Raw genomic sequence first — 14,562 nt, 5'->3', positions numbered from 1 at the left:
CATAAAGGGGGTACTATGGAAGGTACAACTCCTGGTCACAGAAAGTTGGGGTCAAACCCTCTTTTGCCCAAGTTGGTGCAGCAACTTTAAGAACTTGTGGATTTTTTCTGTGTATCAAATTATAGTTCACTATCAGAAAAAAAACAGTTGCTCACTAGTTCTTTCAAGAAGGATCCTCCCTACTCCAGGCTGTGAATAGGATGCCCTTGGTCATGCTCATACGATTCTTGGAATCCCTTTTTGTGGCCAAGTGGGCCTGCAAACGACTATCTTAAATTTTCCTGAACACTTACAAAGGGTTTTACAGGTGCCCTTTTACCTATGGCTATATTTTACTTACAGCACCTTAGAATATCCTTGTCTGAACTTTTTTTTTTAATTTTGAGAATCTGACAAGATTGTCCTAGGCCCCTGTGTTTCTCTAAGTACTGCTTTAAATCTGAGCAGATTATTCCATAGCTCATAATACTTTATCCATGTACTAGTAAAGGAGCTTCCCTGGTGGCTCAGCAATAAAGAATTCGCCTGCAATACAGGAGACACAAGTTCAGTCCCTGGGTTGGGAAGATCCCCTGGAGTAGGAAATGGCAACCCACTCCAGTATTCTTGTCTGAGAAATCCTATGGACAGAGGATCCTTCAGTCCATCAGGTTGAAAAAGAGTCGAACACAACTGAGCAACTAAACAACAACAACAAATACTGTTACAAGAAACCAGTGGTCACTTTTGACATTCTGCTTAGAAACATCCTTAACCAGAAGCATAAGTTCATTAGATCTTTTTCTGTCTTTGAAATGATTGCAGGCATGCATCAGGTTAATTTTTCCCATACTGCAAACCATGCATTGATTTTCTCCTGCTTCCAATAGCAACTTCCTGACTGACCCGCCTCCAACAGTCTCCTCACCTCCTTACCTCCATCCTTCCAGCTTCTGCCTCCTGCCTGTCTCAAGGCCAGTGGCACATGTTTTTATTACTTCAGGACTCCACTCCCAGGCATCAATTTCTGTTTCAGTTACCTATCACTGTGTAACAAATCACCCCAAACCTATCTTAAAACAACATCAACTATTATTTACTGACCATTATGAAATTGGAGTTAAGGCTCAGTAGAAACCAGTCAGGTCTGTGCTTCAGTGGGAGCTGGAGAGGCTTAGCCGGGCCAAGATGGCTTTATTCTCATGTTTTGTGCCTCATCTGAGCTGATGAAGTGGTCAGGGACTGTCCAGGACTGTCTGTCTGTCCGTACAATCTTTCCAGTCATATGGCAGCCACACAGTTTTATGTGATGGTTGGCTTCTCAGGAAACAAACGAGGCAGCTGCCAAGCCTCTTAAGTCTTAGGCATCTGTGGAAGCCCTGGGGTGTCATTCTGTCCCATTCTCGGTGTTGAAATTAGCCAGCCCGTATTCAGAGGTAGGGAGAATAGAGTCCACCTCTTTGTGGGAGGAATGGGCAAATGGACATACCAGATAGCAGGCAGGATGGGAGAGACTGTTACAGAGATGGTTGTAAACACTTTGTAAATTACTAATTCTTAGAAATTTTTAAGTTTCAGTTTGCTTTATACCATTCTGTTGAATCTGATTGTGCATTTGGACAAAACCAAAATCTGAAGTGCAAGTAACTTATACATCTGCTTAGCTTAGGTTACATATAAGTTAGTCTAAATATTTGATAAAAACATTTAAATCATCTGAAATGTCCACATAGATATCCATTCAAACATAAATATCCAAAGTGACAGAACTTTAAAAAAAAAAAAACCTGATTACAGGATGTATTTTGATACTGGATAAACTCTATCAACTGAGTGAATAGCTTCAAAAATGTGCTTTGCATAAAGCTATGGAATGTGTTGTTGCACACATGCCACCCCCCTTTAATCCTCACATCCAGACTGTGATTTAGTTGCTGTCACATACACAATCTGTGATGTATGTGTCACATACATCACTATTTTGTATATCAAGAACTGTTTTTTTCTTAAAGCTTAAGAAATTTGCCCAGACTGGCAAGAAGTCTGGATCTCAACTCAGAATGATTTGATCCCAATGCACAGAAAGTTGCACTTCCCCACTGGAAGGGACAGTCCCCAGACTGCCAGCCTGCCAGCCTTCCCTTTCACTACAACTGACTGGTAGCCCTGAGGTAACTGCTTTAACTAACACAGTTTGAAAACCACAGCTTTCAAAACTTTTTACCACTATTTCATGGCAAAAATTCAGGATTTAATGAACATATCACAATGATCTATTTATTTTTCATTCCACATATAGGTATTGAGTGCCATTTTTATATGTCAGGCACCATTCTTACAAGTCGGTGGTGAACAGGTGAACAAGACCGACAAGATCTGTGTCTATGGAATTTGCATCACAGTAGGACTCGGGAGCATAAGTACATTTAAAAAAAAAAGAAAGAAAAGGAGACTTGCTACACAGAAAATTAAAACAGAATGAAGTCATACAGAGTTGTTACTGCTTTAAAAGGAAAAACAGAATGTGAGCACAGGGACCTGGATCTAAAGTGTTTGGGCTTGGCTTCTGTCTTTATCACCTATTTGCAGTATAGTTATTAGCAAATCACTTAACCTCAATGTTCATTTCTGTGAAGTGGGAAGAATGAGGATACCTGTCCTAGGAAGATTTTGTGAAGATTAAGAGAAAGATGTGAAGTTCTTAGAATAGTGCATGACACAGTAAGATACAAATGATAATTCCTGCTGTTTCAAGATTGAATGACCAGATGTGACATTTCAGCTCTTTGCTTGTCTTGGAGCCCAGACATAGTGATTATTATCTTCTTGGACCTAACATTTGAATCTCAGCGATGAAACTCTCTTATTCATGAAATTTTAAAAAGAATAAATGTCTTAAGCAATATAAATGTGAGCATAAATTATGTACAAATGCCTTGTATTTATGTATTAAATTTAAAATCAAAATGCCATTTGAAACAAGATTTTAAAACAATAAAATCAAGGCATAAAAACTTGCACCCACTCAGCTACTTTGGCAACTTCTCCCTAGACTTTTTGTGGTTTACTCTCTCTTTCTTCCCCTTCAGGGAAAAAGGGGGGAAAAAAAAATTTTTTTCCCCAGCTCTGCAACTTTGGTCTTTTGGAGCTTCAAGGTTTTACAAATATGCTGTGCCTCAGGAATTTTTCATATTGCTTTAAAATGTGTGTGTGTGTGTGTCTGTGTGTGTGTGTTTTTTTTTTAATCTGTATCCTAAAAAACCAAAAGTAACTGACAGAGTGATTCAGGGAGAGTTTCTTCATCCTGTCAAATGTCAAGCCACCAAGAGCTTACACCAACATCTTAGTTAACACCCTAATTTATGACCATGGTCTGGTCGGCCAGAAGAGGACCAGAGTGGAGAAAATGTCTCACTTAAGGATCATCCCGAAGGCCCTGATGGTCCTACTTTTTCATGATTGGGCACAATTCAAGCCTTCCCGAGTGTTCCTGTTGAACCCTCCCTAAATAACCATCAGGGTGGAGGTTCCTCAGCCTCACTTTGTTCTCTTTGGTGGCAGCCAGTTTCCAGCCCGTTTTTTCTGGAGCGCTCACATTAAAATGAAAAGGACCTGGTCTTCCACGTTTTCAGATTTGCTACTTTTCTAGCATTGTTAAAATCAACTTTTCATAAATTTAAATTGGACTCGTTTCCACTTCTGCACCTTTCAGCATAACTAAAATAAACAAGATAACATTTTTTAAGCTTCAAAAGTTTCCTGTCAGGAGATGCAAATTTTATTTCTTCATGCATCCTTTTTTCTTTTGTTTACTCAAGTACTCCATTGGCTCTTTTCCTATCTTGAAGCATTCTTCCAACCATTTGCATATTCCCCAGAGGATTTCTAGTGATATTAAAATAACTTTGTCTAGCATCTTCAACAGTTTAATATTTAATGAGCACCTGCTGTGTACAGAGTATAGCACCACAAGCTGTGGGGGATTCAACAAAATATAAACCTCACAACATTAGGCTCAAAATCTGCTTTGCCCAAATTGTTATTAATATAAAATCCTAGGCTTCTTATGCCTTTGCAAATATAACTGAATAACATTCAGTGAAATATTAAATAGTATTACAGAGGCATGTAGGTTAATGATAACCATATATTTTATATGACCCTATTCCACAGGAAACAATGGAAAATAATATGTACGGAAAACATGAGAGCACCGAAACAGTTGAAGATAAACTGAAACTCTTTGGGCGGTCTAAATAAAAAAATAAATTGTGTTGCCGTATCCATGTGGATGTACAGCATATCCCTCTTGGTCCTTAAGAAAGCTTATGTAGTATAGTTCTGGACACAGAACATGAACACAAACATCCAACAAAAGACAGAAGGGAAATCCCTGACTTATGTGAGCCTCTTACATATAAATCACCCTCTACACGGAGCAACTGTGCGAGCTTTCATTCCTCTCCCCATTTGGGACCATTTGGGAGGCTCCTTCTACTCTATATCATATATAAAATGGGTAACATTCAAATAGCAATGTTCTACATCTTGAACTAATTTCCCATGTTTTCTCAAACAGTGAAAGCGTTAGCCGTTCAGTCGTGTCCAACTCTTTGTGACCCCATGGATTGTAGTCACCAGGCTCCTCTGTCCATGGAATTCTGCAGGCGAGAATACTGGAATGAGTAGCCATTCCCTTCTCCAGGGGATCTTCCAGACCCAGGGATTGAACCCCAGTCTCCTGCACTGCAGGAAGATTCTTTACTGTCTGAGCCACCCTTTTTATATACCTTTTTATATGCCTGAGCTCCCTCCTCTCCACCTTTATTCTTTACTTTGACTCTTAGTGTCTTGCCTTAAAACAGATGTAACCATGGCAATAGCTCTTCTTTAAAATTATTGCAGTACAAAATCCAAACAGCTTAGGTGGACATAAAACTTCCTTAATCAACTGACTCCGTATGCCTCATCCCCCTATCTTGATCTGTTCCCTAATATCCTACACTCTACGCATACTCAGTTCCTGCCACTTCTTGGCAGTACTCTCTGCTGGTCCCCCTGCCCCTTCCCCATCTTTATCAAACTCAATGTCCCATTTCCAGTGTAATCTTTTCTGACTTGCCAGAGTTGCCTGCTCTATCCTTCCTGCTCCCTTGTGCCTTGTTTGTACTTCTTTCATTATTATTGTGTCTTGTAACCACCAGTTCATACATCTGCCCCATAGGCCAGAATATGAATCACTCAAAGGTAAGGCCATGTCTGTTCATTATTTGTTTTCTCAGTACCCATCAAAATGTCTGGTATTCAGACTTTACTACGTGAATAAATAAATATTGGGGATTATGTAATGGATTTTGGAAATTTCTGTTTAAATGGTTTAAATGGAAGAAATGGATTCTTAAAAACCTAAGCTCTGCTTATACAGAAAATTCATTTTTGTGAATCTGTTCAAACTCTGATAATGCTGGAGAAGTAAACATTATTATATATTTCTTATGGTTCACATTTATCATCATAAGAATGGATAAGGATCAATTTCTCACAGAGGATTTGCTCACATGAAAACTCTCTTATGCTATAGCAGATAAATGTTGGTTTTAGTATGAGAACCGTAAAGAGAATGCTTGTGTGTATGCATTTCTTGGGCTGAAGAACCCAATTTATTTGAAGAACTCAGAGTCTGTTCTGTTTTGTTTGTTTGTTTGCTTGCTTGCTTTGTTTTGTGGGGTTTTTATTTTCCTTTCTGTGGCTTGGGGGAGTTTGGGGGTTTTTTTAATGTTTTTATGCATCCCTGTGTATCCATAGTGAGATGCAAATTTTGGTTACTATGCCATCCATGTTGGACATGTTACTCAAATAAATGTTCTTATAATTTTCACAGTATAAAGTCAATTTCACCCTCATCTTGATATTTGTAAAGATTAGTATTTTTCGTGTTTTCGATGGTATACATAAAAACTGTAGTTTTTTGTTTTCATTTCCTGCAGTTGTTTTTTTAAAAGAAAGGACAACAGAAATTTTTAAGGTTGTGAAATCAGTTTCTGTGGCATATTTATTCTAAATTTACGCAAACCACATGCTAGACATTGTGCATCAAACACAAGTTTGCCTTGAACCCAGTTGTTAATGTCGTATGTACATACACTAAGTAACACAAGTTGTCTTTGCATTCAGTTTAAGAATTTACTATTCAAGTGGCATGTGCAGAATATTTAAAACTTATTATGTTGCATTATCTCTTAGTTTTCTTTAGTGGTAGGTATAAGAATAATTTATTTTGCCAAATTATAAAGTGGAACTCTGAGTCTCTTCATGAAAGTCATGTATTGTAATTGCCAGGGGAATCAAAAAGAAAAGTAGAAGATGCTGCATGATTTTTAAACAATATTAGCAATACTTTAAGCTTTTTTTATATTTTTGTATTTTAATAGTATTCAGAAAACTTTGTTGAACAGCATAGACTTGTATATATGGCATTGTATACTTGTTTACTAATACTGTTGGGAACTATTGTTGATTCTGTAACCCATTTCTCTTAAGTAATCTGTGGCAAGATAAGATTGAAAATCTTATAATTTGTCAAGCATATTGTTGAAGAAAAATATCTTCTTAGGCTCTTATATGAAGAAAATTAAATGAAGACTAGAATCAAGTAATAAAATACTGGATTTAAGTGAAGAAATTAATTCTGTTATATAGTTTTTATAAATTAATACTTCTGTTCAACTGATTTTTAAAGTGGTTTAATATGCTACATTTTTTATTCCTGGCAGGAACTAATTCCAGAGTTCTATTACCTTCCGGAGATGTTTGTCAACAGTAATGGATATAATCTTGGAGTCAGAGAAGATGAAGTAGTGGTAAATGATGTTGATCTTCCCCCTTGGGCAAAAAAACCTGAAGACTTTGTACGAATCAACAGGATGGTAAGAGCAATTTTGTTTTTTCTTGAGCAGTCACAAGGAAGTAAAAAATATTCTGTAGTTTTTTTATATTTTTAGCTATTAACAAATTTTCATTTAACATCTATAAATACAAGGTTAATTTTTTGAGAAAAAAGAAAGGATTTTACAGTTGTCTTTTGACAGTGTTCTTTATTGTAAAGTGGATTTTCCTTTCATGAGGACTAATAAAGGAATGGTAATTTAGTTATTTATGCTCCCTTAGGAGAACACAATCAGATGAGCATCTGTTGACTAATGCAACATATTCTAAAATGCTTGACATTAATGCCCATTCCTTATTTTTGTCTACTGGCTGTATCTGTTCTCTTTCTTCACTCATAAAATATTCAAAACAAAATAGTGTACATTTAGAACATATTTATCTGTAAGAAATTGTAAGCTGTGAAACATACCTTGCTGCTTCTAAGTCACTTCAGTTGTTCCCGACTCTGTGCGACCTCATAGACATCAGCCCACCAGGCTCCCCAGCCCCTGGGATTCTCCAGGCAAGAACACTGAAGTGGGTGAAACATACCTTAAAGTATCATATACTTGACTTTAAGAGAAGACTCATACTGTAAACGTTCTTAGATGGAAAATGCCACTGCTTTTTAAATCTGTATGACAGATATCTGGTGTAAAAGAATGTGTAGATATTGATAGAATGTTTGCATGTGGTTATTTTATAGATTTTAATATATTTATCCATATTTAAGGAGATTTTAGTCTCAGTGTGGTTTTGGTATATGGAATTAACTGATTTACCAAACAACCTCTCTAGTGTTCTTTTTCTGGTTCTTGGCCAATTGAAGAATTAGATCAATAAACTCAATGACCTAAAATATATTTTTAACCCTGTTTCACTCCCAGTTTTTTCCAGCTATCCCATAAATATGTTTTATTTTGTTTTGACAGTATATTTATTTGAATTAGAATCCAAATAATGCCCACATATTACAGTGGATCTCATATATCCCCGAGTCCCTTCTTTTGTAAGAGCTGTGTAATTCACATATATCACACAGATATAATTCACATACCATGCAAGTCAACCATTTAAAGTTAAAAAAAAGTGGGTTTTAGTCTATTCATAGAGTTCCACAACCATCACCACAGTCAGTTATGAACATTTTTATTATCCTGTAAAGAAACCCATTTCCCTTTAGCATCCTCACAATTGCCCCCATTCTTCCAACCAGCCCTCGGCAACCACTAATCTACTTTCTGTCTCTATAAAGATTTGCCTTTTCTGAATAAACAGGATCAGGAAGTATGTGATCCCTTCCTCTACCCTACCCCTGATTTTGTGTCTCTTTTTGTCACAGTCAGTCAGTCACATGCTGCCTTCAATTTTAGAGCTATTTTTTCTGTCTCTAAGAAATATTTTACTTTCAATATACTTATTCTAGAAAGTTGGTACTGAGGCAGTAGACTCAGTTTAAAGACTCATTTAACCTATCTTTAAAGTTACTAAATAGATCATCTGTAATCTAGTCTCATCCTGGGGTAATATCTTCTACACACGCATGTGTGCTCAGTCATGTCCGACTGCTTGTGACCCCATGGACTGTAGTCCCCCAGCCTCCTCTCTCCGTGGGATTTTCCAGGCAACAATCGAAGAGTGGGTTGCCATTTCCTTCTCTAGGGGATCTTCCTGACCCAGGGATGGAACCTGTGTCTCCTGCATTGACAGGCAATTTCTTTACCATTGAGCCACCTGGGAAGTGAGGTGATATCATGTAGTACCTAAATTTTTTTGTAGGATTTCTCTCACTTCTCAATCTATAAATTGGTACTTTTGGATATATGTTGTCATTTTACACTATCTTCTTGGGCAAGAGATTTATCTCTTTAATTTATCTTTTAATGTGAAGGATCTGTACTTTAGTGATGCATGTTTCTAACAATCTATGCTTATTTTTAGAACAGGTAGTCCATTGTTACCACAGTACCCGTACATACTTGAATTTGTTATTGTTGTCATTTAGTTGCTAAGTTGTGTCTGACTCTTTTGTGATCCCTGTGGACTGTAGCCACCAGGCTCCTCTGTCCATAGGATTTCCGAGGCAAGAATACTGGAGTGGGTTGTCATTTCCTTTTCCAAGGGATCTTTCCAATTCAGGGATCAAAATCATATCTCCTGCATTGCAGGTGGATTCTTTGCCACGAGCCACCAGGGAAGCCCCACATACTTGAATATTGACTATGATATCAGTGTAAAGATACTACATCTACAAATTCAACCCTAGAACCCACTACGTACTGAGTGGTTTCCGAGTTGAGTGATTCTCAGTTTCTCAGTCATATCTGCCCTGGTGCCTGCAGGAGTATTTAGTCACCAAATATTTGCTGAGTGAATCACATAGGGGTAGTAAGGATTTTAGCATGCTGTCTCAGATCAGATCAGATCAGATCAGTCGCTCGGTCGTGTCCGACTCTTTGCTACCCCATGAATCACAGCACGCCAGGCCTCCCCGTCCATCACCAACTCCCGGAGTTCACTCAGACTCACGTCCATTGAGTCCGTGATGCCATCCAGCCATCTCATCCTCTGTCATCTCCTTCTCCTCCTGCCCCCAATCCCTCCCAGCATCAGAGTCTTTTCCAATGCGTCAACTCTTCGCATGAGGTGGCCAAAGTACTGGAGTTTCAGCTTCAGCATCATTCCTTCCAAAGAAATCCCAGGGCTGATCTCCTTCAGAATGGACCGGTTGGATCTCCTTGCAGTCCAAGGGACTCTCAAGAGTCTTCTCCAACACCACAGTTCAAAAGCATCAATTCTTCGGCGCTCAGCCTTCTTCACAGTCCAACTCTCACATCCATACATGACCACAGGAAAAACCATAGCCTTGACTAGACGGACCTTTGTTGGCAAAGTGATATCTCTGCTTTTGAATATGCTATCTAGGTTGGTCATAACTTTCCTTCCAAGGAGTAAGCGTCTTTTAATTTCATGGCTGCAGGCACCATCTGCAGTGATTTTGGAGCCCAGAAAAATAAAGTCTGACACTGTTTCCACTGTTTCTCCATCTATTTCCCATGAAGTGGTGGGACCGGATGCCATGATCTTTGTTTTCTGAATGTTGAGCTTTAAGCCAACTTTTTCACTCTCCATTTTCACTTTCATCAAGAGGCTTTTGAGTTCCTCTTCACTTTCTGCCATAAGGGTGGTGTCATCTGCATATCTGAGGTTATTGATATTTCTCCCGGCAATCTTGATTCCAGCTTGTGTTTCTTCCAGTCCAGCATTTCTCATGATGTACTCTGCATAGAAGTTAAATAAACAGGGTGACAATATACAGCCTTGACGAACTCCTTTTCCTATTTGGAACCAGTCTGTTGTTCCATGTCCAGTTCTAACTGTTGCTTCCTGACCTGCATACAGATTTCTCAAGAGGCAGATAAGGTGTTCTGGTATTCACATCTCTTGAAGAATTTTCCATAGTTTATTGTGCTCCACACAGTCAAAGGCTTTGGCATAGTCAATAAAGCAGAAAGAGATGCTTTTCTGGAACTTTCTTGCTTTTTCCATGATCCAGCGGATGTTGGCAATTTGATCTCGGGTTCCTCTGCCTTTTCTAAAACCAGCTTGAACATCAGGAAGTTCACGGTTCACGTATTGCTGAAGCCTGGCTTGGAGAATTTTGAGCATTACTTTACTAGCGTGTGAGATGAGTGCAATTGTGCGGTAGTTTGAGCATTCTTTGGCATTGCCTTTCTTTGGGATTGGAATGAAAACTGACCTTTTCCAGTCCTGTGGCCACTGCTGAGTTTTCCAAATTTGCTGGCATATTGAGTGCAACACTTTCACAGCATCATCTTTCAGGATTTGGAATAGCTCCACTGGAATTCCATCACCTCCACTAGCTTTGTTCGTAGTGATGCTTTCTAAGGCCCACTTGACTTCACATTCCAGGATGTCTGGCTCTAGGTGAATGATCACACCATCATGATTATCTGGGTCGTGAAGATCTTTTTTGTACAGTTCTTCTGTGTATTCTTGCCATCTCTTCTTAATATCTTCTGCTTCTGTTAGGTCCATACCATTTCTGTCCTTTATTGAGCTCATCTTTGCATGAAATGTTCCTTTGGTATCTCTGATTTTCTTGAAGAGGTCCCTAGTCTTTCCCATTCTGTTGTTTTCCTCTATTTTTTTGCATTGATCGCTGAAGAAGGCTTTCTTATCTCTTCTTGCTATTCTTTGGAACTCTGCATTCAGATGTTTATATCTTTCCTTTTCTCCTTTGCTTTTCGCTTCTCTTCTTTTCACAGCTATTTGTAAGGCCTCCCCAGACAACCATTTTGCTTTTTTGCATTTCTTTTCTATGGGAATGGTCTTGATCCCTGTCTCCTGTACAGTGTCACGAACCTCAGTCCATAGTTCATCAGGCACTCTATCTATCAGATCTAGACCCTTAAATCTATTTCTCACTTCCACTGTATAATCATAAGGGATTTGATTTAGGTCATACCTCAATGCCTCTAGTGGTTTTCCCTACTTTCCTCAGTTTAAGTCTGAATTTGGCAATAAGCAGTTCATGGTCTGAGCCACAGTCAGGTCCTGGTCTTGTTTTTGCTGACTGTATAGAGCTTCTCCATCTTTGGCTGCAAAGAATATAATCAATCTGATTTCGGTGTTGACCATCTGGTGGTGTCCATGTGTAGAGTCTTCTCTTGTGTTGTTGGAAGAGGGTGTTTGTTATGACCAGTGCATTTTCTCGGCAAAACTCTATCGATAGTCTTTGCCCTGCTTCATTCCATATTCCAAGGCCAAATTTGCCTGTTATTCCAGGTCTTTCTTGACTTCCTACTTTCGCATTCCAGTCCCCTATAATGAAAAGGACATCTTTTTTGGGTGTTAGTTCTAAAAGGTCTTGTAGGTCTTCATAGAACCCTTCAACTTCAGCTTCTTCAGCGTTACTGGTTGGGGCATAGACTTGGATTACTGTGATATTGAATGGTTTGCCTTGGAAATGAACAGAGATCATTCTGTCCTTTTTGAGATTGCATCCAAGTACTGCATTTCGGACTCATTTGTTTACCATGATGGCCACTCCATTTCTTCTGAGGGATTCCTGCCCGCAGTAGTAGATATAATGGTCATCTGAGTTAAATTCACCTATTCCAGTCCATTTCAGTTCGCTGATTCCTACAATGTCGACATTCAGTCTTGCCATCTCTTGTTTGACCACTTCCAATTTGCCTTGATTCATGGACCTGACATTCCAGGTTCCTATGCAATCTTGCTCTTTACAGCATCGGACCTTGCTTCTATCACCAGTCACATCCACAGCTGGGTGTTCTTTTTGCTTTGGCTCCATCCCTTCATTCTTTCTGGAGTTATTTCTCCACTGATCTCCAGTAGCAATCTGGGCACCTATTGACCTGGGGAGTTTCTCTTTCAGTATCCTATCATTTTGCCTTTTCATATTGTTTATAGGGTTCTCAAGGCAAGAATACTGAAGTGGTTTGCCATTCCCTTCTCCAGTGGACCACATTCTGTCAAATCTCTCCACCATGACCCGCCCATCTTGGGTTGCCCCACGGGCATGGCTTAGTGCTGTCTAGTCAGGTCCAAACTAGTGAAATAAAGCAAATCTTGCACTCAGGCAAGCAAAGTAGCAAAAATTGTTGGACCAACTTTTCTCTTGCTCGTTGATTTCTGTTGATTGAACTGATTGAACACAGGTTTTCCTGTGGGCACTGATAATTAATAAGTGCCAGTTCAGTTCAGTTCAGTCACTCAGTCTTGTCCGACTCTTTGCGACCCCATGAACTGCAGCACACCAGGCCTCCCTGTCCCTCACCTTTTCCAAGAGTTCACCCAAACTCATATGCATCAAGTCGGTGATGCCATCCACCCATCTCATCCTCTGTCGTCCCCTTCTCCTCCTGCCCCCAATCCCTCCCAGCATCAGAGTCTTTTCCAATGAGTCAAGTCTTCACATGAGGTGGCCAAAGTATTGGAGTTACAGCCTCAGCATCAGTCCTTCCAATGAACACCCAGGACTGATCTCCTTTATGATGGACTGGTTGGATCTCCTTGCAGTCCAAGGGACTCTCAAGAGTCTTCTCCAACACCACAGTTCAAAAGCATCAATTCTTCGGTGCTCAGCTTTCTTCACAGTCCAACTCTCACATCCATACATGACCACTGGAAAAACCATAGCCTTAACTAGACGAACCTTTGTTGGCAAAGTAATATCTCTGCTTTTTAATATGCTATCTATGTTGGTCATAACTTTCCTTCCAAGGAGTAAGCATAATAAGTGCCAGGTGTTTATATTAGAGAGAGATTGACTTGGGGTTTAAAAGTTCCCTGGCTCTGGAATTTAAGCTCTCCCATTTACTAGCTTCATTGCCCTGAGCAAATTATGAGATATCTTTTGTCCTCGTATGTCTCATCTGTAAGGTGGGAATACCTTATATATGGTATATATATACCTTATATATATTTAAATAAAAATGGTATTTTTATTTAATAAAATAAAAAGCATTTTATTAAAATGCTTTTAATAAAAAAGCATTATTTATCATAAAATTTACTTGTACAATTTAATGATTTTTCATATATTTACAGAGTTTTGTGACCATCACCAAAATCTAATTTTAGAACATTGCTTTTACCCCAGAAAGAGCCTGTGCCCACCCCCAACCCCAGACAGCCATTAATCTTTTTTCAATTTCCTTGGTTTGCCTTTTCTTGATATTTTACTTAAATAGACCCATATAATATGTGTTCTTTTTTGTTTGACATCTTTCACTTAGCGTAGTTTTTGAGGTCTATCCATGTTGTAGTGTATATCAATTCTTTGTTCCTCTCTTTCATAACGATACTCCACATTTTGTTTATCCATTCATCAGCTGATGAACTTTTGGGTTCTTTCCACTTTTGGGCTGTTAGGAACAATGCTACTGTGAGCATTCCAATGGACGTCTCTATATGGACAAGTTTTTTTCCTTTCTTTGGGGTTTATACCCAGCAATAGAATTGCTCAGTTCAGTTCAGTCACTCAGTCATGTCCAACTATTGGCGACCCCATGGACTGCAGCATGGCAGGCCTCCCTGTCCATCACCAACTCCTGGAACTTGCTCAGACTCATGTCCCTCACATCGGTGAGGCCATTCAGCCGTCTCATCCTCTGTCATCCCCTTCTCCTCCTTCCTTCAATCTCTCCCAGCATCAGGGTCTTTTCCAGTGAGTCAGTTCTTCACATCAGGTAGCCAAAATATTGGAGTTTCAGCTTCAGCATGAATTCTTCCAATGAATATTCAGGGATGATTTCCTATAGGATTGACTGCTTGGATCTCCTTGCAGTCCAAGGGACCCTCAAGAGTCTTCTCCAACACCACAGTGCAAAAGCATCAATTCTTTGGCATTCAGCTTTCTTCATAGTCCTGCTCTCACATCCATACATGACTACTGGAAAAACCATAGCTTTGATTAGATGGACCTTTGTTGGCAAAGTAATGTCTCTGCTTTTAATATGCTGTCTAGGTTGGTCATAGCTTTTCTTCCAAGGAGCAAGTGTCTTTTCATGGCTGCAGTCACCATCGGCAGTGATTTTGGAGCCCATTATATCTACTACTGTGGGGAAGAATCCCTTAGAAGAAATGGAGTAGCACATAGTCAACAAA

The 14,562-nt window shown here is 39.2% G+C and overlaps 1 protein-coding gene across 5 annotated transcripts in view; it reads left to right on the top strand.

Moving 5' to 3' along the window:
* Window positions 1–14,562, top strand: part of NBEA (neurobeachin) — a 661,454-nt gene that overhangs the window by 590,747 nt on the left and 56,145 nt on the right. For all 5 annotated transcript variants that reach the window (XM_055542371.1, XM_055542373.1, XM_055542372.1 and 2 more), the window contains exon 47: window positions 6,753–6,905. In XM_055542371.1, the coding sequence (XP_055398346.1) occupies window positions 6,753–6,905 (153 nt within the window). The remainder of the gene's footprint in view (window positions 1–6,752; window positions 6,906–14,562) is intronic.

This window comes from Bubalus kerabau, chromosome 12, assembly GCF_029407905.1.
Source record: "Bubalus kerabau isolate K-KA32 ecotype Philippines breed swamp buffalo chromosome 12, PCC_UOA_SB_1v2, whole genome shotgun sequence".
NCBI lineage: Eukaryota > Metazoa > Chordata > Mammalia > Artiodactyla > Bovidae > Bubalus > Bubalus kerabau.
This window is presented reverse-complemented; position numbering and strand designations above follow the sequence as displayed.